The 23,826-nt window shown below is 35.3% G+C and overlaps 1 protein-coding gene across 3 annotated transcripts in view; it reads left to right on the top strand.

The window, feature by feature from the left end:
- RAD18 (RAD18 E3 ubiquitin protein ligase) overlaps positions 1-23,826 on the top strand; it is a 106,005-nt gene that overhangs the window by 13,945 nt on the left and 68,234 nt on the right. For all 3 annotated transcript variants that reach the window (XM_051981430.1, XM_051981419.1, XM_051981441.1), the window contains exons 4-6: positions 1,574-1,644; positions 6,514-6,863; positions 11,663-11,762. In XM_051981430.1, coding sequence (XP_051837390.1) covers positions 1,574-1,644; positions 6,514-6,863; positions 11,663-11,762 — 521 coding nt within the window. The remainder of the gene's footprint in view (positions 1-1,573; positions 1,645-6,513; positions 6,864-11,662; positions 11,763-23,826) is intronic.

The following is a 23,826-nucleotide window of genomic DNA, read 5'->3' as shown; positions in this document are numbered from 1 at the left end:
GGATGTGTGCTTGCTGATTGAAGTTATAGTGAAGAAATTTTAGTGGAGTAGTGTGAAAAGTTCCTTTAGAAAGTTCTGAGAGTATCTGATTTTGTTAAATTTGGATAATACTTTTATGTTAATATTTCTTATCAATTAAGCCCAAATTGGGAAACAAAAACTTTAAGGTCAGGAAAACTACTTTCTCTTTAATGTCATGTTCTTAGACTGCTTGACCTGGATTATTAATTCTGCTGGAAAATATGATGGTATATTTGTGTACAGTTCATTGTCTATGCATTGGTGCTGGAGAAAACCCAGAAAACCCATGGCATGTGAAGATGACAGTGAACCTTATTCATTTAGAGTCTCTCTTTCTCAAGCCAGATACTTCTTCTCAGAAAGAACTCTGGGACATAGTTTTGTTAGTTCTACAATACTGGGAATAAGAGAAATGGGTACAAAAAGAAAGGATGACTCAAGATAGGGAGAAAAATAGGGAAGAAAGGAAGGAATACAAAGCCAAGTCATGTAGTGAAAAGAGAACTATTTGTAAAAGTTTGGAATTCTTGTTTCTCTTCCAAAAAAAAAAATGAGTTGATCATTTTCTATGACTTCAAAGTGAACAACTTCTTTGAGCCTCAATAAAATGGGGTTATTATGAGAATGATCTGGAAAGTGCTTTTCAAAACTTTGAAATATTGTAAAAAACAGTGATGTATGATTTTTATTAGGTTTTTCAGGCTTCCTGTGCTTAGTTCTTTATCTTTGATAATGCTTTACTTACTACTTAAGATTATGAAAAAGTACTGCATTGTTTTCTTCATGCTCTATAAATAAACCACACTTGTGAGCCATTGTGGTATAATAGATAAGGCTCTGGATTTGGAATCAGATGACTTGAGTTTGAATCTCAGCTCTGCCACTTTGTGAATTTCTGAGACTTATCTGTAAAATGAAGGTTGACTGGTTCCTTCTGATTGCAGATCTTATTATCTTTTTTTCCTCTCAGAAACCTCTTGAGTACCACCAATATTCCCTGCGGGGGACTCAAACCCCCTTTTTCACTGACTGATTATATTTGTGTTTAACATATTTTCATATAATATATCACCATGTTCATAACTGATTCATCATAAATTCCATTAAACTAGTCTTAAACAACAAGAACAAAAAAATAAACTTATCTTTTCATGAGGTCATTGCTTAAAAGATGATATCTCTTAGTAGCTATTCCTCCAAGTCAACATGTTTGTTAACTTTCTGTGTGAGCACATAAAAGTCTGTTGAATTGAGGATTTGAAGAAGTCTTGCCCATAATAGGATTTGTCTATAGACAATACAGATCAGTAGTGTTTTTACGAAATGCTAGTTATTTACTGTTTCACTGTCTTGAAAGGCATATAATGGTATAGATTACATGAAATTTATTTTTGAACCCTTCCTGGAAGTTTTAATGGGATGAGGTAGTGATGAGGATAGTGGAGAAAGATGAGGGGTAGCAGAAAGTATTGTGCATTTTGTAAAAACAAGATTCTGACAGGTTAATTATTGCCTATTTGAACATTTTCCATCTGTTGTTTTTCTTTTCTAGACAGTCACAGAACCTGACCTGAAAAATAACCGGGTATTAGATGAACTGGTAAAAAGTTTTAGTTCAGCACGGTATGGTCTAATTTTATGTTTAATTCCCATCTTCCTTTTCTTGCTGATTATAACACTTCACATTGGAATATATCATCTGTATAAATACTTTTTGCTTATTAGGATACCTGATTTTGCATGTATATGTGTGTGTGTGCGTGTGTGTATACTTGATACACACACGCACACACACACACACGTTGAAGAAACAACTGTTTTGCAAAATAATTACTACTAAAGTACTAACACTAGAAACAATAAAATGCCCTGGTTTTTAGCCTAATTTATGATAACCAAAGTGATTTTTATTGCCTTGCTATTTGCAAGATCTTTTAGAATATGTTAATGGAATAATAAGTACTTTTTGTATTTTTATGGAATATCATAGCCAAAGAATTCATTATTGAGTGGCTAGATTGCATATTGGCCATAAGCCTCTCCTTTGTTGGTGAAGCTGGCCCTCAGCATAGACTCAGCTTATTGCTGAGCTCACTCAGGGCCTTTTCTAGCTAAAGGGAAGGTCCTGGCATTGAGAGGGTTTTGTAAAGGCTTCTTTTTGGAGGTGGGATCATAGCTGAAACTTGAAAGAAGCATGGAAAGTCAGGAGGTGTAGATGAGAATGGAGAGAATTCCAGGGTTGGGAAACAGCTAGAGAAAGATTTAGTCTTTGGAGTGTTTTGTTTGAGGATATTGAGAGGCCTTTCATTGTATTGAAGAGTATATGAATGAGTAAGACATAAGAAGATTGGAAAGCTAGAAAAGGTGCAAGATAGGCTTTGAAGCCAAACAGAGATTTTATATTTGTTTCTGGAGCGAACACAGAAACACTGGAGTTTATTGAATGGGGAAATGACATGGTCAGACCTGTACTTGGCAATATTACTTTGATAGTTGAGTGTGGGATGAACTGGAGCAGGGAGATCCACCAGCAGCCTATTGTAATAATCCAGTCATGGGTGATGAGGTCCTGTACCAAGATGGTGGCAGTGGCAGAAGGGAGACGGAGTGATGAAAAACACTGTGAAGGTAGAAAAGATAGGACATGATGACTGGATATGACAGGTAAGAGAATGAGAAGTCAAGGATGATGCCTAGTTTGGGGATAGTCACCTAGGTGACTGGAAGAATGTTGTGTCCTTGGCAGTAATAGCAAAATGATGAAAGGGAGGATTTTGAGCGAATGATAATGAGCTCAGTTTTGGACATGTTGAGTTTCAGATGTTTATCTATAGGACATTCACTTTGAAATGTCTAGTAGGTGGTTAGAAATGTGAATCTGGAGGTCAGCAGAGAGCTTAGGGCTAGATAAGTAGATTTGAGAATCATTAGTATAGTGATGATAATTAAATCCATCGGAATTGATGAGAACACCAAGTGAAATGGTATAGAAGGGGAAAAGAGAGTGGCCTAGGATGAGCCTTGGGGACCTCCCTGTGTGTAGATGTGTCCTGAATGAAGATCTAGCAAAGAAGAATGAGAAGGAGCAGTCATCAGGAAGAAGAGGACCAGGAGAGAGTATGTCATGAAAATCTAGAGAGAAGAGAGTATCAAGAAGAACGTGACTGACAGCATACAAGGCTGGAGAGAAATCACAATGAAGAATGAATCAGAATTTAGAAGGAAGATTGAGGACAAAACCTTTAGATTTGGCAATAAGAGATCACTAGTAACTTTGAGGACAACAGTTTCAGAAGTTGAATGATGAAGTCAGAAGCCATACAGTGCAATGGAAACAAATTATAGACAGCTCTCTTAGGACATTCATCCATTAATAGGAGGGGAGAGATGTAGGACAGTAGCTAGTAAGATGGACAGAACAAATGAATGTTTTTTGAGGATTGGATAGATGATATGTTTGTAGGTAGTAGAGAAAAAGGCAGGGAGGTAATGAAGATAAGTGAGAGGAGAATGGTAGGCAGTCTGCTGGAGAGGACAGCATTGAATGGGGTCATTGGTGCATTGTAGAGAGGTTTGCCTTCATAGAAAGAAGGGCCATATCTTCATATGAGACAGAAGTGGCAGAAAGCATCTGAGTGAAATGAAATGAAGGGGGGACTCTTGGTGAATGGCAAAGTTCTTGTCTGAGAAGGTGGAGGAGGCAAAAAGTTGTTTTGGTGAGTAGGATAGTGAGTTAATTTGGGAGGTATGAAAGGATGGTCTCACCACAGTGAGAATGCAGATGTGACATAAATTTGTAATGGACCCAGCCAGCCTGGTTTGTAATTTTCTCCAGTTCTGTTCTGCAACAGACATTGGCAGGACTGTGTAGATGATGTAATAAGGAGCAAGGGACTTGGAAGACAGTGTAGAGTTGAATTAATTTACCTAGATGTTGAAATGGGAAAGGGAAGAAAGCAGAGCTACTTCAGGAAGGAATTGAAGGTTCAAGGGATTAGAGGTCATGTTTAGGGTTGTAAGGCAGAGGGAGAGGAAGAATGACAATAGATTGTAATCAGATCAGTGAATTTCAGAGTTCATAAACATATAAGTAGCACATTTGTGTGTTTTAAAGTCAAAGATATGACCACCTTGTCTCCTAATATGAGGGTAAAAGTTGGGGAAGAGAGAGAGAGACTATGAACCAACAGTGAACTCTTTGATTAAAGAAATCTTCAAGGAAGTTTTAGATGATAACTGTGAGGATTGTGATTGGATGGTAGATACAAATAGAATGACCCTCAAAGGAGAAGTTGCTCAGTGATGTTAGTAGAGGGAGAACCTAGAAATGGCAATGAGGAGCAGCGAGCATTATGCCAGCTGTCATGAGTGAACATGGGTCCAGGGCTGCTGTGTAATGAGGAGAGAGCCACATCTCAGGGAGTGGCCAGAAGATGGAAGGAGTAGATTGGAGAAGGACCCGATTTAAGATAACAGTTTGTCACTGATGGAACATATCTCCTAGAGAACATAGCAGAAGGAGTTGGTGGTTTAAGTGTGAGAGTGTGATACTGGGGAGAGGGGACTTGGGTTGAAGTCAAAGGAAACAAAGATGTGGACTGTGAGCAGAATGGATTTGAACCTGAGGGTTCACAATCACTGGGATAGGAATGGTATGACATATGGGAATTTTTAATCACTGAGGAAGAAGGCCATCACCAATCCCAGAGTTTGGTTTTAGGGTAGATTGTTCTCAAGGGCTTTTGGCAGCTCAAGTGTCCTCACCAGTAGGGGGATGCTGAAGGAGCATTTTCCCTTCTTCCCTTCTCCTGGATAAGCCGGAATGACATTTCTTAGTTTACTCTTGTCATCTACCTTCTTTGCTCCTCTTCACATCCTATTGAGGGTAGAGGCTTTTTTTGTTTGTTTATCTGTTTAACCTTTCTTTGCCCCACACATAGTAGTTACTTAATAAATGCTTGTTTACTTGACTTTAAAGTTCCTTTCAGCTGAATCAAAGCCTGTGATCACAAGCCATTACATGCTAGTGGTTATCTAATAATAGCATTTATATAGCCTAAATTTTACAAAGTGTTTTACAAACATTATCCATGTTACAACATTGAAAAGGAGGTAGATTATTCCATTTTCCACATGAGACAGTTGAGACAGATTAAGTTTAAGTGACTTGCCCAGGGTCACACAGTTAGTATGTGTCTAAGGCTGAATTTGAGCTCAGGTCTTCCTTATACCAGATCACTTCGATTATTGGCTCTGAGAAACCCTCTCGGTCTGGTTTTAAGGAAGTTATTAAAGGTAGGAGATTGTTTTCTTGTATTTTTGTCCAACTCTCTATCCATTGTATCATCTTTCTGGCTATGAGAAAAGACAAGGACAACTGCAAACCATAAATCAGTTAATCAGTAAATGTTTATGGCCTATTATTACTTATTAAGGCCTTCAATATATCAGGAGCTTTTCTAAACAATGAGGATATTAAGACAAATGTGAAATACTTCCTGCCAGTGAGGTCCTTACTTTTTTTTTTGTTGTTGTTGAGTCAGTTGGGGTTGGGGTTAAATGACTTGCCCAGGGTCACACAGCTAGGAAGTGTTAAGTGTCTGAGGCCAGATTTGAACTTAGCTGCCCCAAGGTACTTATTTTTTAATGGAGGAGACAATATATGGCTTTATAGGGACATAGGAAATATGAAGCAGATACAAGTATTTCAAATATTATCCTAAAAATTTAAGTCTCTTCTTTATAGACTTAAAAAGAGGAATTTGTCATTCATCTTTGTATCTTCTTTAGTGGCCAGTGTTAGGCCTTAGTAAATAAGTAATAAATATTTGTTAAATTAACCAATTTTTTACTTGTTTTACTAACTAGTAGCTAACAGCTGGTTTGAATTATCTCCCTTCAAAGTGGAGAGCTATGACACAGCACAGAAACAAGCATCCAAATTTTTTTTTATCTAGTGATAAAAATCTTACTAATTAGCAGTAAAGTAGTCAAAAAATTGGCAGATGGTAAGCTAATCAACCCTTGGATAATTAATAGTTGAATGTATTTTATTGAAATTGTGGTACACAATTTTTTCAGCTGTTTCTCACTCGATAGACATCTTTGTTTGGCACTACAAAAAAGTACTGCTACAATACTTTTATGTATATGAGACCCATTGGAGTATATATGCTTAATAGCGAGAGCTTTGGATCATAGATATTTTAATCACTTCTTTGGAATAATTGCAAATTGCTTTCCAGAATGATTAGAACACTTCATAGCTCTATCAATAGTGCATGACTATGTCTGTTTCTCTATAGCTGTTCCAACATTAGTTCTTTTTCTTTTTATCACGGAAGGTATATTTTTGTTTTGTTGTCATTATAAAACTTAAGGTTTTAAACATAAAACAGTGGGTGGTGGAGGGATGGACAGATAAATAATCTAGATTACTTAAGCATCCATTGTTTGCTGTCCTAATCAAAAATTTGTTTGTTGTCCTCCAAGGAATCATATGTTGCGGCTCACTCTAGATTCACCACCAATGTCTCCTCTGCCCTCTTGCAAAAAGAATATTCCTGGTAAAATCCAAGTTCCTAAAGTGTCCATGGGTTCTTCCTTAAGACAAGAAAACAGAATGATGGATTCTTTCTTGATAAAAGAAATTAATTCTTCTCTAAAAACACCAGAGAAGCCAAAGAGAGTAAAAGAAAGCAAAATCAATCCTATAGGAAAAAAGCCCTGCACTGTTACAGTGATAAAAGAGATACCAAGTGAAGCCACAGAGGCTCAAAGGCTCACTTCAGTTAATGGCCCTGAGAAACCCTCCACGTCTGGTTTTAAGGAAGTTATTAAAGGTAGGAGACTGTTTTCTTGTATTTTGTATTTATTGTATCTTTTTTATGAAAAAACTTCATCCCAGAGAATAGTTACATAACTATATAATATAATAATATATATTAACAATATATAATATAATAAAATAATAAAAATCATAAAAAATAATAAAATATAAGTCACATTTCTGAAGTGGAAGAAGAAGGAAAGGCTGTACTAGATCTCAACTAGTACTCTCTTGGAGTTTGAGAGACATAAATGTTTTGATGTTTGTATAAGCCTTTTACCATCAGATTAGGAATTCAGATTGAAGTCCCAACCTTTGTGTCTACAGATATTTCCCCTTTCTCTTTTGTATAATTTCCTTGAGTAATTTCCCTAAAACACTACTTTCATTATATCATCTTGCTTACAAGTCCCCAATGACATTGCTTCACCTATAGGAGAAAGACCAAATTATTAGGCCTAAGTCTTGCAGACTAGCCTACTCGCTTTATTTTCTTTATTCACTTTATTACTAACTATCTTTCTCATTCTATTTCTCATGATTCCTTAGCACAAATTTCCTTTTCAAGCCAATCCCCTCACATTTTTCTGAATATGTCATGCCTGTTTCCATTTCCTAGACTTTACTCATTGGATTCCTGTTGCTTAGATTCAAGTTATAGCCAATCTTTAGATCTTAAACTGCTTGTTCTCACATTGGTTTCTCCTTTCTTAGTACTCTGACAATATATATTTCCTGGACCATCTATGTGGTATTTTAAGAGACGAAATATATACTGCCTTTTTAAGTGTTTCATTTGTGTGTTTTTTTATTTAAAAAAAAATTCATTCTGAATTTACCAAACACTAAAGTATAAAAAATACTAAACACTAAATATAAAGTAGAACAGAAAGAGGTATGTGAAACTAGAAACTCATCTCACATACTATGCTTATTCTGTGTGTCCCTCTACTCATGCAATGGGCACAGTATTAAAATACCAGTTTTGCATTAAATATTTGATTTGAATTTTGAATTAGTTTATTAATAAAAGCTTCTACTACAGAGTACTGTCTTGACTCTGACATCTCATTTTGGAGGTGACACATGGTTCCTGTAAGCCATGCTAATGGAATACAAGCTTTACAATAAGTCATATCACATTGAAAAGACTTCCTGTATAGGCATGGGGATATATTGTATCTGTTTTCACCTGTCTGAATTAAGAGAGCCTTGTTTTCAGAAGGTTAAACAGGTACTGAGTTTTTTTGTTTTTTTGACAACTCATAAAGTCCATCCACCAAAGTACGAAGTGAGAATCAGTAGAGAAAATTATCATTCTATTGAAATTAAAGCTTTTTTTGTGATACTAGCACGTGGATAAATTTGAAAAATTGTGGGTGAATTTCACTTGTAGTCTAAAAACCACCACATATTTTTATTGACTGATAGGACTAATCCTTCCCTTAAACAATCCTTGCTGTTATATTCCTTCCTCTCTCTTTTCCTCTTTTCTTCTTGTTTACCCTAAAATGTATTTCTTTACTCATTTGTATGTATATTCTCTTCTTTGACTAGTTCAGATAAAATTGAGGTTCAAATATCACCCAATCTCTTTTTCCCTTCCTCCTTGTTTTCACTTGTGCATTTCAATTATGTGAGACTATTTTCTCTATCTTTTTTAACCTTGTCTATCCCTTTTCCAGATTGTATTCTTCTCCTCATTTGTCCTTTAAGACCATTAAAACATAGCAGACCTATTTCTCAGACTATGGTCTCATTAGGCTTATTCTCTAACCACTAATTAGATAGATAATCTCCTATCTATCATCTCCCCCTATTAGAATCCTTGTTTGGTCCCTTATGATATTCACTCCTTTGTTTACTCTTTTGTGTCTCTCTTGTCTTTTATGTTTTCACTTTCAAATTTTTATCTAGCTTTTTGATCTTTCCAGTAAGAATTTTTGGAGATCCTCTATTTCATTAAAGGTCTCTTTTTCTCCTTAAATGATTATACTCAGTTTTCTGACTAAGTTTTTATTTCCATTAGTGGCTCCTAAATTGTTGTTGATCCAGACTGTGATTATTTGGTATTTGAATTCATTTTTCTGTCTGCTTATAATATAAACTTTTAAAAACTTGAATTGGAAATTCTGGATTTTGGCTTTGATGTCCCAAGGAGTTTTCATTTTTGAAGTTTTTTCCATGAGGTTACTAGCGGATTTTTTAATTTCTACTTTGTCTTTGGTTCTAAGGTATCTAGATATTTATCTTTTTATGATTTCTTTAAATATGATGTTTAAACCCTTTCAATGGTTAGTGATTCTTAAGCTGTCTCTCTTTGATCACTTTTTCAAGTCAGTTGTTTTTCCTATAATTTATATTTTCTTCTGTGTTTCCCGTCCCTCCCCCCAGTATTTTGATTTTGTTTTAATATTTACAGTTGTTTTATGGAATCATCATTTAAATTTTTAGGCAGTTTGTTGCTTGGATAAGGTTTTGAACGTTTTATGCTAAGATGATAATATCCTTTCCAATTCTTTCTTTCTTTCTCTCATTTCTTTTTGGTTTTTCTCTCCTGTACTCTCCATTTTAAAGCTTTTAAAAATTCTTGCTTCATTTCTTCCAGGAATTCTAGTTGAACATATGACCAAGGTTTGTTTTTCTTTTTAGATTTTGTTTGTTGATATTTTGTAGTCATTGTATTTGTATCTTAAATATCCTTTTATCACAATAACTTGTTATAGTGTGATTCTTTTTGTTTGTTTGCTCATTTTTCTAGTCTACTTCCTTATTTCTGACTTTGTTAGGGCAGGTTCTTCACACTTCTGGAGGAAATATCTGGATTGACTTATATCCTCTAAGTTCAACTCAGTCAATTAATAAACATCAATAATGTTTCTTGTATGTGCCTTCTATTGTGTTAAGTGCAGTATTAAAAAACTGTCTCTGCTTCAAAAAGCTCACAAGCTTTTGCTTCTTTCTTGCTGTATTGAGTATTGCTTTATTCCAAGATCTCAGGGACCACTCAGGCTAGAAACCTGCATACTTTCATTGTTAAAAAATGTTCTGATCTAGATCAAAGTCAGGTTGCTACCCTCTTGGTCTAAGCTCTATGAGTTCTTGCTCTAGGTTTAGGTCTGAGCAAAGTACCTGTTTTCTTATTCCAATTAGACTTCCAGTAGCCTGCAGGTGGACTCAGCCACTATCAGCTAGCTGGAAAGCTCTACAGCTTTGGAGTAACAGAACTGCTGACTTTCTTTTGATCTGCCTTGTGTATTCTGCTGTAGGCTTCAGACTGGGCTTGAGGCTTCTGAGACCCTCCTCTGTCTGCTCTTAGGGTCAAACTCATAGCTGCTGCTGGCTTCTGAATATATTCTTTGCTTATAGTACATAGCCTAGGGTTTGTGGCCTCTTTGCTTGTTTTTTAAAAACGTTACTTAATACTTCATTTTTTCTCCAATTATATGTAAGAGCAATTTTCAATATTCATTTTTAAAAATTTTGAGTTTCAAATTCTTCCCTCTTCCTCCCCATTCCACACTAAGAAGGCAAGCAATTATACAAAACATTTCCATGTTAGTCATGTTGTGAAAGAAAACAGAGACAAAAATCAAAACGCAAACCCAAGACAAAGTTAAAGAAAAAGTATGTTTCAGTCTACATTCATACTCTAGTTTTTTCTCAGGAGATGGGTAGCAATTTTTTAAAATCACAAATCCTTTGGTATTATCTTGACTCATTGTATTACTGAGAATAGTTAAGTCATTCACAGATGGTCATTGTACAATATTGCTGTTAGTGTGTACAATGTTCATTCTTTTACTTTGCATCAATTCATCTAAGTATTTTCATGTTTTTCTGAGAGCAACTTGCTAGACATTTTTCATAGCATAAGTGTTACATCACAATCATATACCACAACTTGTTCAGCTATTCCCCAATTAATGGACATTCTCCAGTTTCAAACTATGACCTCTTTGAAAAGCTACCTCTAGACTTGGCCCACCTTGGATATATGACCCAGAAGAAGATAATTAGCGATAAAACTACCACTTGACTTTTGGTTTTTTTTTTCCCTACATAAAGTCAAGCCCTGAATGGGGTATCTCTCCTTGCCTTGATGTCCAGCTTCTTCAGCACTAGAATGCTCAATGCTGCTGGTCCCTAGACTTCCCTGACTTTTATCTTTTTTTCTGACTAGGGCTGGAACAATGATTGATTATTTTTCTTTGTTTTCACTATCAGGATTTGGACTGATGCATTTTCTCTGTGTAAAGGAGTTATGGGATAGAGTTTGACTATACTTATCCCTGATGCCCTGCCATCTTGGTTCCACCTCAAATTGCCTGTAATCTGACATATGTTTATAACTGAGCAGTGAGGATGGAAGAATTAGATAATAATAGGGTTCAGTAATAGTGTCAAGTCTAACAAGTTTCTGATAATTAGTTATTACATAAATTGTTTCCAGCTTATGTGAATTTTCGTGGAATCTTCACAAAATAGTTGTACATGCCTTTGATAAAGGATGTCTCTTCAAAGGATTTAGCTAATAGATGAAACCCCCCAGATAATTAATTCTCAGTCTTTTACTTCATGCTTGGTATTCTGAACTTAGGACCCTCCAAACTTCCTGACATCTTTTCTTACCTTGTTCTCCTTATGTTCCATTGATTTTCTTTTCTGTTTTTCTAGAAGAGTATTTAATCATATACCTTAAAGTATGCTGTACTATTATTGCTATACTGAATTATTTATTTTTTTCTGCATTGAAAATTGGTAAATTGACTTTTTTCTTCTCTACAAATACATGTATATTTTTAAATGCAGTGGAATGTCCTGTTTGCAGCGTGAGCATCCCTGAGGCCTTCATAAATAAGCACTTAGATAGCTGCTTGTCACGAGAAGACAAGAAGGATAGCCTTAGAAGGTGAGTAATTTAAATAATAATTTTTGGCTCTCTTGTTTTATGTACTGATTAAATTGAATTCAACTTTCATGTTGCCCTGTGGCTTTTCTTTTGTTTTTCTTTATTTTTCATTTTTTTCTTAACTCTTTCTAAATCTGTTATTAGAATATTAATAGGATTTGGCCTAAACAGAAAATCTTTTGTTTTGGAAATAGATTATTTCTTACTAAATTTTATTCTTCATTAGCTTCAAATTTGCAGTTAATTCCCAACTCTACAATATGTCTTCTAATAGCAGTACTGAGAGCTTCAACGTTTTTTCATGTACAGCTTTTTAGCAATCCCTTTAAATCCTTTTGTCTTGTAAGGCTTTATGTGAATGGATTTCTTAGATAACAATTTTTATTTTTATTTTTAATTTTTTTATAGCTTTTTATTTACAAGATATATGCATGGGGAATTTTTCAGCACTGACAATTGCAAAACCTTTTGTTCCAACTTTTCCTTTCCTTCCTTCCACCCCCTTCCCCCAGATGGCAGGTTGACTAATACATGTTAAATATGTTAAAGTATAAGTTAAATACAATATATGTATACATGTCCAAACAGTTATTTTGCTGTATAAAAAGTTGGATTTTGAAACAGTGTACAATTAGCAAATCAAAAATGTAAGTGGACAAAAATACAGGGATTGGGAATTGTATGTAGTGGTTCATAGTCATCTCCCAGAGTTCTTTCACTGGGTGTAGCTGATTCAGTTCATTACTGCTCTATTGGAACTGATTTGATTCATCTCATTGTTGAAGAGGGCCACGCCAAACAGAATTGATCATCATATAGTATTGTTGTTGAAGTATATAATGATCCTCTGGTCCTGGTCATTTCACTCAGCATTAGTTCATGTAGGTCTCTCCAGGCCTTTCTGAAATCATTCTGCTGATCATTTCTTATAGAACAATAATATTTTATAGCATACATATATCACAGTTTATTCAGCCATTCTCTAGTTGACTGGCATCCACTTAGTTTCCAGTTTCTAGCCACTACAAAGAGGGCTGCCACAAACATTTTGGCACATACAGGTCCCTTTCCTTTCTTTAGTATCTCTTTGGGGTATAAGCCCAGTGGTAACACTGCTGGATCAAAGGATATGGACAGTTTGATAACTTTTTGGGCATAGTTCCAAATTGTTCTCCAGAATGTCTGGATGTATTCACAATTTCACCAGCAATGTATCAGTGTCCCAGTTTTCCCACATCCTCTCCAACATTCTGCATTATCTTTCCCTGTCATTCTAGCCAATCTGATAGGTATGTAGTGGTATCTCAGAGTTGTCTTAATTTGCATTTCTGTGATTAATAATGACTTGGAGCATTAAATAACAATTTTTTAAAAAAAGTAATATTTTATTTTTCAAATACATGCAAAGATAATTTTTAGCATTCATGCTTGCAAAACCTAGTGTTCCAAATATTTCTCCCTCTCTCCTCCACTTCCTCCCCTAGACAGCATGCAATCCAAAATAGTTAAATATGTTGAATTCTTAGACAATAACTTTAATTTTACTGAGGCAATTGGGATTAAATGATTTGCCCAGAGTCACTCAGCTAGGAAGTATTAAGCATCTGAGACCAAATTTGAACTCGGGTCCTCTTGACTTTAGGACTGGTGCTCTATCCATTGCGCCACCTAGATGCCTCTAACAACTTCAATTTTAAAGAATTATTTCTGCCTTGTAATCAGATATTATGGAAATGTAAGCATACTTGTTTAGTTTTGGCCAATATTGCCAACTTGCTAATATTCACCACCTCTTTACTTACTGGATTCAGTCTTGTATTACATTAATTATCATTGGGGATGTTCCAGATTGACCATGGTATTCCTTAGGAGTCATTTAACTACTGTTGACATATCTGTTGATAAGTGAAGTGTTAAAGTTAACTTCATTTTTTTTTTGTTTCTTTTCTTTTCTTTTCTTTTTTTTTTCTTAAACATACTTGCTACCTAAAACTTTGTATTATCTAGGTCAGATTTTTTAGGTGCTCAGAGCTTTAGATGTTACCATTAGTAATTTTTATAGACTAACAATTTTGGGAAGATCAAATGAGATACTGTATGTAAGACATTTTGTAAACCTAAAAATTTATATAAATATCAGATATTACTTAATCTGTAATAGACACCCCTATCTTAAGAGTTTCTAAAGTTAGCCTTAAGAATATCATTAGACATTAAATCCAAAGAGTCCTTTGATTTGTTATATAATTATTTTGAAGATGGGATTTTAATCTCAACTGTGGTTTTTCTTTAGTGGTTTGTTAGACTGTTTTGATTGGTTGGTTTAGTTGTTTAACTGTTTCATCCAAGTAACAGCCAAGTACAGTGGATAGAGAGCCAAGTGTGTATATTTTTATGTATGTTTTTATTTACTTTCTTTTGCCAGTATTGGAATGTAAGCTTCTTGAGGCTAGAGATAATATGTTTGTCTTAATTTTTTATCTCCAATTCTTACAGTGCCTGACACATATATATATATATTTGATAAATGCTTGTTGATTGACTGTCAACTTGCTGACTAGAGTCAGCAAGACCTTGATTTAAGTATCACCTCTGACATAAATTGATTATGTGGCACTGGTCTACTTAACCACTCAGTACCTCAGATAATTCAGTAAAATCAGGGATTCTTAGGCTTTTTTGTGTCATGAACACCAGTGGCAGCGTGGTGAAACCTCTGGGCTCCTTTTTAGAATAATTTTTAAAAATAAGTTTTTACTGAGATCGTTTGTTTTGCATCACCAGAATTTTTCTCAGAATTTCTGCCTTGCCCAAGAATAATTTTTACAGAATAAATAATTTTTAAGAGGAGAAAAAAGGGTACAAGAAAAAGAATAAGCAAAAATATTAATGTATAGAAAAAAATCTGAACATAAGTGACTGCACTTATCACATCCATGGACCTTCCACCTCTGCAAAAGAATATGATGGTTCTGTCTTCTCAGATCTTGTCCTTTGTAATTTTGCAACATTCATTTTTGATTATTTGATGATTCTTTCTATTTACATTGTTATCATTTGCATATTATTTTCTTGGATTCCATTGACTTCACTTTGCATCAGATCATATAAATCTTTTCATCTCTTTATTCATCATATTTGTTATTATAGCACAATCACAAATCATTTCTTAAGAGTCTTCTATGTGCCAGGCACAATAATATTCCATTACATTTGTGTACCATGATTTACTTAGATGTTCCCCAATCATTGTGTATTTACTTTGTTTCTAATTCTTTGCTATCACAAAAAAATATTACTATAAATATTATGAATTATGTGAGAACTTTCTTCTCATCTTTGACCTCCTAGGGTGGTTTAAGTAATAGAATCTCTGGATCAAAGGTTAGTCACTAAGCATTTATTAAGCACCTATTACGTGCCAGACACTGTGCTAAAGACTGAACATACAGAGAACAGTGAAAAACAGTCTCTGCTCGCAAGGAACTCACAGCCTAATGTGCGAGGACAAGGAGTATAAATTGGGTAATTGGGAGTGGTCTCTGAGGAAAGGTACTGGCATTAAATAAGACTGTAAGAAACTTCTTGCAGAAAGTGAGAACTTTATGAGCCAGAACTTGAAACAAGGTGTTAAGTCACTAGAATTGATAGAAACAATGCTTAAGTTTACACCTTTGAGAGTTCACACATTAGCTCACACATTAGAGTTTACAAGTTCGGAAGATTCACAAGTTACATCTCCCACAATCCCACTCTCTCAGAGGAGTCAACCTTTGGGTTCACACCTTTAAGAGATCATATATAAGGAGCTCCTGGAGTCAGAAGTAAGTCAGTTGAAGAGATTGAGAGCCAGAATTCAGTCGGGAGATTCAGAACCAAGATTCAGAGAGAGCTGGAGCTTGAAGCTGGCAGACAAGCAACAAGAGCTGTTGGAACCAAGGAAAGCTTACCGGGCTATTTTGGAAGAGACAATAAAAGATTGGATTTTAACTCCTGGCTGTATTTGAGGTGATTATTACTTGGAACTGAAACTAAGGCTGCCTCCAAAAGCTCCCCAAGAAACCTGCATCCAGAGAACCATCATATTTTAGAAAAAGAAGAAAACACTGCAGAAGCCAGTTCTGATTCTGAGTGTTGGCATGAAGAACAGCTGGTGAAGTTAGTAGATGGAGTGTTGTTTGGAGAGAAATGGCAAGAAGGCCACTGTCACTGAATATCATAAGTGAGAGTAAGGTATAAGCTGATGGGACAGGTAGGAGGAAGTCAGATTATATATGAAAGGCTTTAAAAGCAGCAGATTTTATTTTTAATTGTAGAGTTAATAGGAATCACTAGAATTGATTAAATGAGATAAGAGATGATAGTTTTAGGATGATCAGTTTGGTCAGTGAGGGGACAATGTGGCAGGGAGCTCAGTAAGTAGGCTATTATAACAGGGCTTTCAAGAGGGGAGTGAGAGATATCAGAGGAGAGAAGGCATATAAATGTAGAAATGATATAATTTAACAGCTGTTTGGATATGGGAGGTGAGAAAGAATATATAGTTAAGGATGATGCCTATGTTTTGTAAGCTTGGGTGATTGGATGCATGGCAGTACCCCCCAACAATATTATGGAAGTTAGGATGGCATGAACACTTAGGGGGAAAAGGTATTGAGTTCTGTTGCAGGAGTTCAAAATCTGCAGGGATCATTGGATTCCCTGACATAAGAAGTAATGGACAATAGATTGGTCTTGGATTATTTCGTGGCTGCTGAAGAAGGTGTATGTGTGACTGTTCTTTGCATATCCTCCTTCTAGGACTTCTGGAAATCTTTTATAACATGTTGATTCATATTCTTTGTTATTTCACTACTTGCATGTACAATTCATGTTTGTTACACCACATTGAGCCTGCACTAACTGTGGGGAAAGTCATCACTAATAGCCTGTGCTTTATTACTATGTGCTTGTGTAATACCTCCCGTGCTGATGGATTTGTGTATACCTGTTTGTAGTGAGACCCTTCAGCCCAGAAACCCGCTAGCAATATCTGGTTTGACTCCCCACTTCCCTTTGGTGTTTTTCATCTCTCTTCCTGAGAAATCAGAGAGGATGTGATCATCTCCTTTTTAGTGTTTTCTTCAGGCTAGCTCTCTGAAGGGCCTCATAATCAGTCAGAGTTAGGATCAGTCAAAATCCTTGATCTTTAGGAGGAGAAGTGAAAAAGGCAGGCAAGCTGCCACTTGGCTCATTAAAGATGAATCCTGGACTCTGGAGTCTGAAGCCTGTGGTCTCCTCAGCGTGCTTTGGTAGAGAGAGTCTGACCCTCTCCCTTAGTCCCCAATCTTTGCCTCTGATAACCTCATTAAACACATTCAGCAAGTGTCAATCTTGAGGAGAGCTATCACATCACCATATGTTTATAGAACCATTATCACACATTGAGTAGGTAGTCTTAAGTACTCTGCTGTTTTTAGATTCAAATATACCTTTTCAGAGTTCCAGCCCTCTACAGAATTCAGCTGGGGAAATGTTGATTTTAAGATGTTTATGAGACATCCAGTTCAAGCTAATAGGCAGTTGAAAATGAAGACCAGAAGTTGGAAAAAAAGGTTAATATGCTATCCAGGTATATCTTTGACTCACCTGCATAGATAATGGAAATCATGGGAATTGATGAGGTCACCAAATGAAGTAGTATAGAGGGAGAAGGGGACCCAGAACAGAGTGTTGGGGGATCCTTATTGGTAATGGAGGTGACCTTTATGAAGATCCAGAGAAGAAGATAGAGGGGCACAAGGAGAATTAGAAGAGGCCAGTGTCAGGAAAACCCTAGAGAGAAGGAGAGGCTCAAGAAGAAGGCGGTGAGTAATGTACAAGGTTGCAGAGAGATCAAAAAGAATGAAAATTGAGAAAAAGCCTTCAGATGTTGCACTTCAGAGATCATTAAGTGACTTGACCAAGGGCAGGTGCAGCAATTGAAGAGGATGACAGGAAAGGAAATGGAAGTGTGTCAGCTTTCCAGTGGGGAGAATGGCACAAGTGAGGGACATATTTATAGGTAGTTGGTAAGTAGCGAGTGAGGATGATGGAGAAAGCCATCTGCTAGAGATGAAGTAGAAGGGGCCATTTATGCATGGAGAGGGTTTACTTGGCAAGGAGAAGGGCCCCCTCTTCATGTGAGGCAGAGCTGAGGGAGGAGAGAGTGGCAGAAGGCCTCTGGGTGATGTGAGATGAGAAGAGGAGGATTTCATGGTGAACATCCAACATTTTTCAGTGAAATGTGAGGCAAAGTTCTCAGTTGAGAGATGGGGTGTGGGGGGGAGATGAGGGGTTTGAGGAGGGATAAAGAGATTTAGAAAAGTTGCTAGGATGAATGGAATATGGAGTTAATTAGGGAGCTATAAAAGGATTGTCTTGCCATGCTGAGGGCCCATTTAAAATTAGGTAACCAACTTTTAGCATAGTTTTGTGTTTTTGTACAGCTCCATTCGGGGAGTAATTTAAGACAGGTTTTTGAAAAGAGAAGCTCTTTGGTAAGGTTAAGGAGCAAAGGACTCAAGAGAAGTAGAACCCAGGAGTCACAGTGAAATGGGGAAGAGATTGTAGCCAGCATAAAAGAGGTGATTTTGGAACAAAATGAGAGTAAAAGAGAGAAGGGATTGGATGTTATAGTGAGAAGGAAGAACAAGGTTTGGAGTTGGAAGGCAAAAAGAGGTGGAATAGCCGAGTTTATGAACATGGATGTAGAACTTGTGAGCACTGAACTCATTGAGAAAGATAGGAGAGTGTCTTAAAATTCAGGACATTTTTGTTATTTTATTTGCATGATTCCATAATGGTGATAGTTATCGATGGTTCCACAGCCTCTATGCTGCTGTGCCCATCTTTCCATAAAGACTCTGGTCACTTGTCATCTTTACCAATTTATTGGATGTGAAGTGAAATGTCAGAGTTAGTTTGATTTAACTTTCTATTCTTTCATGTGGTGTTTAGTAGTATGCAGTTTTTCCTTTGAGAACTGTTTGTTCATATTTTTTGGTTATATACACATTTATAAATGTATCAGTTATTAGGATATTAGATATTATCAGATATTAGGATATTTTCTAAAAAATTAGTAATTGAAAGGTATTCTAAAGTTCATTTAGTGATCAGTGACTATATATAATGTATATCTAAAGATATAATTTCTTTCCCATCCAAGTTCACAGGCTCCCTGAAATTCATTCTTTTTGTTCAGGTTAAAGATATGTGTTCTAAAACTATAATGAACAGAAGGTAATTTTTTTATGAAGAGTATGATAAGAGTGTGCATTCTCCTCCCTCCTTGTGACTATTTTGGGTCATATCAATTGGTGAAAATAGTTTTTTTTTGGATTATATGAGAGCTACTAGCACACAGACTTGGTACTGCTGTTTTTTTGATCTCCATAAATACAAATACTCCATCCTTCTCTTTCATCTGTTGTGGATATATTTATATGTAACCATTTCTGGGTATGCAGTTTAATTTATGATTATCTGATATTTAGGGAAGGTATGAACAAAAATAAGTTTTACTTTCCCTCAGTATCAGATAATAACTTAAACCTTGAATTCTTCCAACATCCTGCTATCTGTAGTAAATGCTTAATAAGTGATTATTAAGTAACTGATTAATATGAATAAAAAGAGTAGTCTTTTTATTTTCCCTTAGAAATCAACTGATAACCATCCCTAGATTTTATATATGAGGAAAGTAGACTAGAGCTAGGTTAAGTGACTTGTCCAAAGTTTCATAGGTAGAATGCAGAGTGAGAATATTACACTTTGGCTCACTGTTTGATTCTGTAGTTTACTAATGCTGGCTATATATTTTTTTTTACTAATTTAGATTTTAAAACAATGTTAGGTGAAAAAAATTTTTTAAAGAAAAAAAGATATGGGAACATATAAAACCCTTAAGAGAGAGGTAACATTGTGACTCTGGTGTAATGGACTGAGGCTTGAGTTGATGCACTGAGGTCCCAAGCACATGAGGCTAAATAGTAATTGGACCATACTCTATTAATATATAATCTTGGATAAAGAATGGCCCCCGCCCACTCTTTGTGCAAGTCCTGATGTGTTGTATAGGAAATGACGATTTTGGTGGGTGGAGGCAGGGGAGTGGAAAAGGAAGGGGAAGGAGAGACTGCTAGCATTTTGCCATTGCGATGACTTTTCTGTTTGTTTCTCTTCTTCTTTTTGCTTTTGCTGAGGCAGTTGGGGTTAAGTGACTTGCCCATGGTCACACAACTAGGAATTGTTAAGTGTCTGAGAGGCTGGATTTGAACTCAGGTCCTCCTGACTTCAGGGCTGGTGCTCTACCCACTGAGCTAGCCTCAGACACTTAACAATTCCTGGCGACCATGGGCAAGCCACTTAACCTCAACTACCTCAGCAAAAAGCAAAAAAAAAAAAAAAAAAAAAAAAAAAAAACAACAAAGAAGAGAAACAAACAGAATCCTAATCAGCAAAAGCAAAAAGAAGAAGAAAAACAAATCCAGCCTCAGACACTTAACAATTCCTGGTTGTGTGACCATGGGCAAGTCACTTAACTCCAACTGCCACAGCAAAAGCAAAAAGCAAAAAAAGAAGAAGAGAAAACAAACAGAAAAAAAAAAGTCGTTGCTATGACAAAACTCTGGTTCATTTTTATTCCCTCTAAAGCATCAAGAAATAGCATAAGCATTCAGAAAGGACGGTGTTATCTTTCTGTCTCAGACTTATTTAGATGCATATAAGTACTCCAAGATTGAAATGAAAAAAGTCAGGTAGCCAAGAATGGCGTGGGTAAAAGAATTTTGGTCTGGAAAAAAAATTTTTGTTGTTTTTATCTCAAACAGATGGTGCAGTAGTACATAAGTTCTCAGAATGTTTGCTGTGTAAAAGTATATCATAGATCAGAAATCTTAATAATCTGAGAAAGTCCTGTTACCCCAGTTTTCCATCTTCACCTTAACTATCTTTGAAAAATAACCTGTGCCTCATTCAACTTAGGGTGATTTTGTGCCAAAATTGATTGGAGTTTCTGAATAGATCTGACATTTAACATTAAAGAACTACTTTGTAACTGAAACTTTTTTTTTTTTAGAAAGGCCTAGAATCTTTTCTGAACACTGCATTAGTAAGTACTGAGCTATCTTATTTTCTGGTATTTCTTGCTCTATAGATTGCACATTTTCTCTGAATTATGGGCAAAATCAGTATCATCCTTTTGGGAATTTATTAGGGCTTGTATTTTGAAATTTTTGAAAGAATTTCATTAACTCTGATAAATTTTTTTTTTTTAAAGAACCACAGAACACTATATGTTTCCATTAGGATTTTATAGACATAAATTAAGTTTTTCAGAAAAGAACGTGATAATTTGTCTTTTATCTGTATTTTTCTAGATTTTTGAGAATGTATTCAGCCTCTCATCTGATATTATTTTATTTTCTCAGAATTTTATAAACCCTATAAAGTCCAAGGGGCAGTTATAGTTAAAAACAAACAAATAAACAAACAAACAAAAAAACACTCCCCCCTCCCCCCGATCTAGAAATACATTATCTTAGAAATATTCCTTTGTTTTATTGGTTATCTTTGGCTTTATGCTTCACTGCTTTAGGACTAAAGAAAATTATTTAGCCAGTTGGTGGTAGTGTAAGATAATAGACCTTTTCGGTAGCTTAGTTATTACTTTTTAACTAGTGAACACATAATGAGTGATTGTTAATGTCACCTAGTACTAATTGTAAAATAAGGTTTTCCTGAGTATCCCACTTTGAAAAATAAGAGCTGATATTTATATAATCTTTAAGGCATACAAAAGTTTTTTTTTTTTTTTGTGCATTATCTTATTTGATTCACATGATATTCTTTGGCCTCTTTTAATTTATACCTGAACCTTTAACACATTCTTTTTTTGGGAGGGGGAAGAGGTTTCCAACCATAATAGTAATGTTCAGCAAGCATTTATTAATCACGTAATTGCTCACTGATCTGTTAAGTGCTTATAAAGACAATTTGTGATGCTGTGACTAAGTTATTTAAAGTACCTTTCAGAAGTTGTTTCTAACAAAGGTCTAATTTTTATGTCATTTATATGTTCCACTTTTTCCTTAAGAATTTTTCTTGTTAAGAAGCTTAGGATACCTTAGGATAATTTTTTAAAAATTGGAAAATGCTTTTAAATGGTTTTAGTATGGATTGGGAGTTGCTTTGGTAGATATTAATAGACTTAAGTATGAATGGATTTTTTGTTTGTTTTGTTTGTAGAATTAGAGTAAAGTATCAGGGTAAAAGTTTATGAAACGATGTGAGACATTTGATTGGGCTAGTTTTGAATCCTAGGAGTCTCTCCACACTAGGAAGTAACAGTGGACCTACAGTGTGGATTAAGTAGAAATGGTGAAATGCTTGATATTCTTTGTGATTATATGTATACCATAGGATCATGGTTAAGAGAACTGGCTATGTAACTTATTAACCTGGTGACTTTGTGTGAATCATTTACTATTTCAAGACTTAATTTCCCCATGTAAATGAGCATCTCTACTGAAATCCGCCCGTGTTGTACACCAAGCCTTGGCGATGACCCTGGCTTCTAGAAAGTTCTACCAGTGGATTACAAGCTCCTAATTGGGAATTTATTTCTAATGAATTCTAATTCTAATGAATCCAATTCCATTGAATTCTCTGATACGTGTTGACAACTTATAATAAGAATTGAAAGTTTGCGGGGTAGAGGGAGAAGCTCGATATCCCTTTTAATAATCAAACCCATCATTTATGTAGTACTTTAACGTTTGCAGAGTTGTTTATAATTTAATCATTATTTTATTTTATTCTCACAACAATCCTGAGGTAGATGTTATTAAGATTTCTATTTTGTACTGAGGAAACTGAAGCAGGTAGATAATGACTTGTCTAGGATCATACATTTCACAGTGTTGGAGGCCAAATTAAGGTCTTCCTGATTTTATGCTCAGCACTGCCTTTAATAGTTGAGGCTTTTTTTGTTTGTTTACCTCCCTACAATTATTAGTGATTAATTGTATATTTTTGCAGGATCTGTGACTCTACCCTCATGGTCTCAATTTCTTGATCATCTCTCTACCTGTTCTCTTAATGAGGTCAAAACTTTTTTTTTTTTTTTTATTTTTTTTTTTTTAAATTTTTATTTATTTATTTATTTATTTTTTTTTTATAAATTTTTTTATTTAATAATTACATTATATTTACACTCATTTCTGTTCCGATTTTTTTTTTCCCCTCCCTCCCTCCACCCCCTCCCCTAGATGGCAAGCAGTCCTTTATATGTTGGATATGTTGCAGTATATCCTAGATACAATATATGTTTGCAGAACCGAACGGTTCTCTTGTTGCGTAGGGAGAATTGGATTCAGAAGGTATAAATAATCCGGGAAGAGAAACAAAAATGCAGATAGTTCGCATTCGTTTCCCAGTGTTCTTTCTTTGGGTGTAGCTGCTTTTGTCCGTCATTTATCAATTGAAACTCAGGTCTCTTTGTCAAAGAAATCCACTTCCATCAAAATATGTCCTCATACAATATCGTTGTCGAAGTGTATAATGATCTCCTGGAGGTCAAAACTTTTAAAATTTTTGTGGCCATTTATACAACCTCAGAGTTTTCTTTTTTTTTTTTTTGCTGCTTTTCAGTTAGCCCTTTCTGGAGACTCTGAGAGCAGGCAAAAAAGAAAGACCTTAAAAGTGACGATTCCCTAGATCTGTCTTTTCACTATTCTCTGTCAGTGAATACTTGCTGTGTCCTTAGCTGAACTCTAAATATGTTCTTATTTCTCTTTGCCATTATTATATTTATTCTAGTGTCAAGAACATTTTCTTAATTTTTCTTACTGTTTTTTAAATTAATGAACTTCAAGATTAAAGAAGGTAATTATCTTCTAATTTTTTTATTCCTTTTTTTCTACTTTGTGACTGACTCAAACTGCTTGTGAGTCAAGTCACAAAATTACATTTATCTTTGTTTTGCTTTGGCATCTTACTTTCCTTTTAATACAGTCTTGTTAATTTCTAAAACTTAGTCTTC

The sequence above is a fragment of the Antechinus flavipes genome, chromosome 1, assembly GCF_016432865.1.
Source record: "Antechinus flavipes isolate AdamAnt ecotype Samford, QLD, Australia chromosome 1, AdamAnt_v2, whole genome shotgun sequence".
Lineage (NCBI taxonomy): Eukaryota > Metazoa > Chordata > Mammalia > Dasyuromorphia > Dasyuridae > Antechinus > Antechinus flavipes.
Note: the sequence above shows the minus strand (reverse complement) of the source record. Positions and strands in the feature narration are given on the sequence as shown.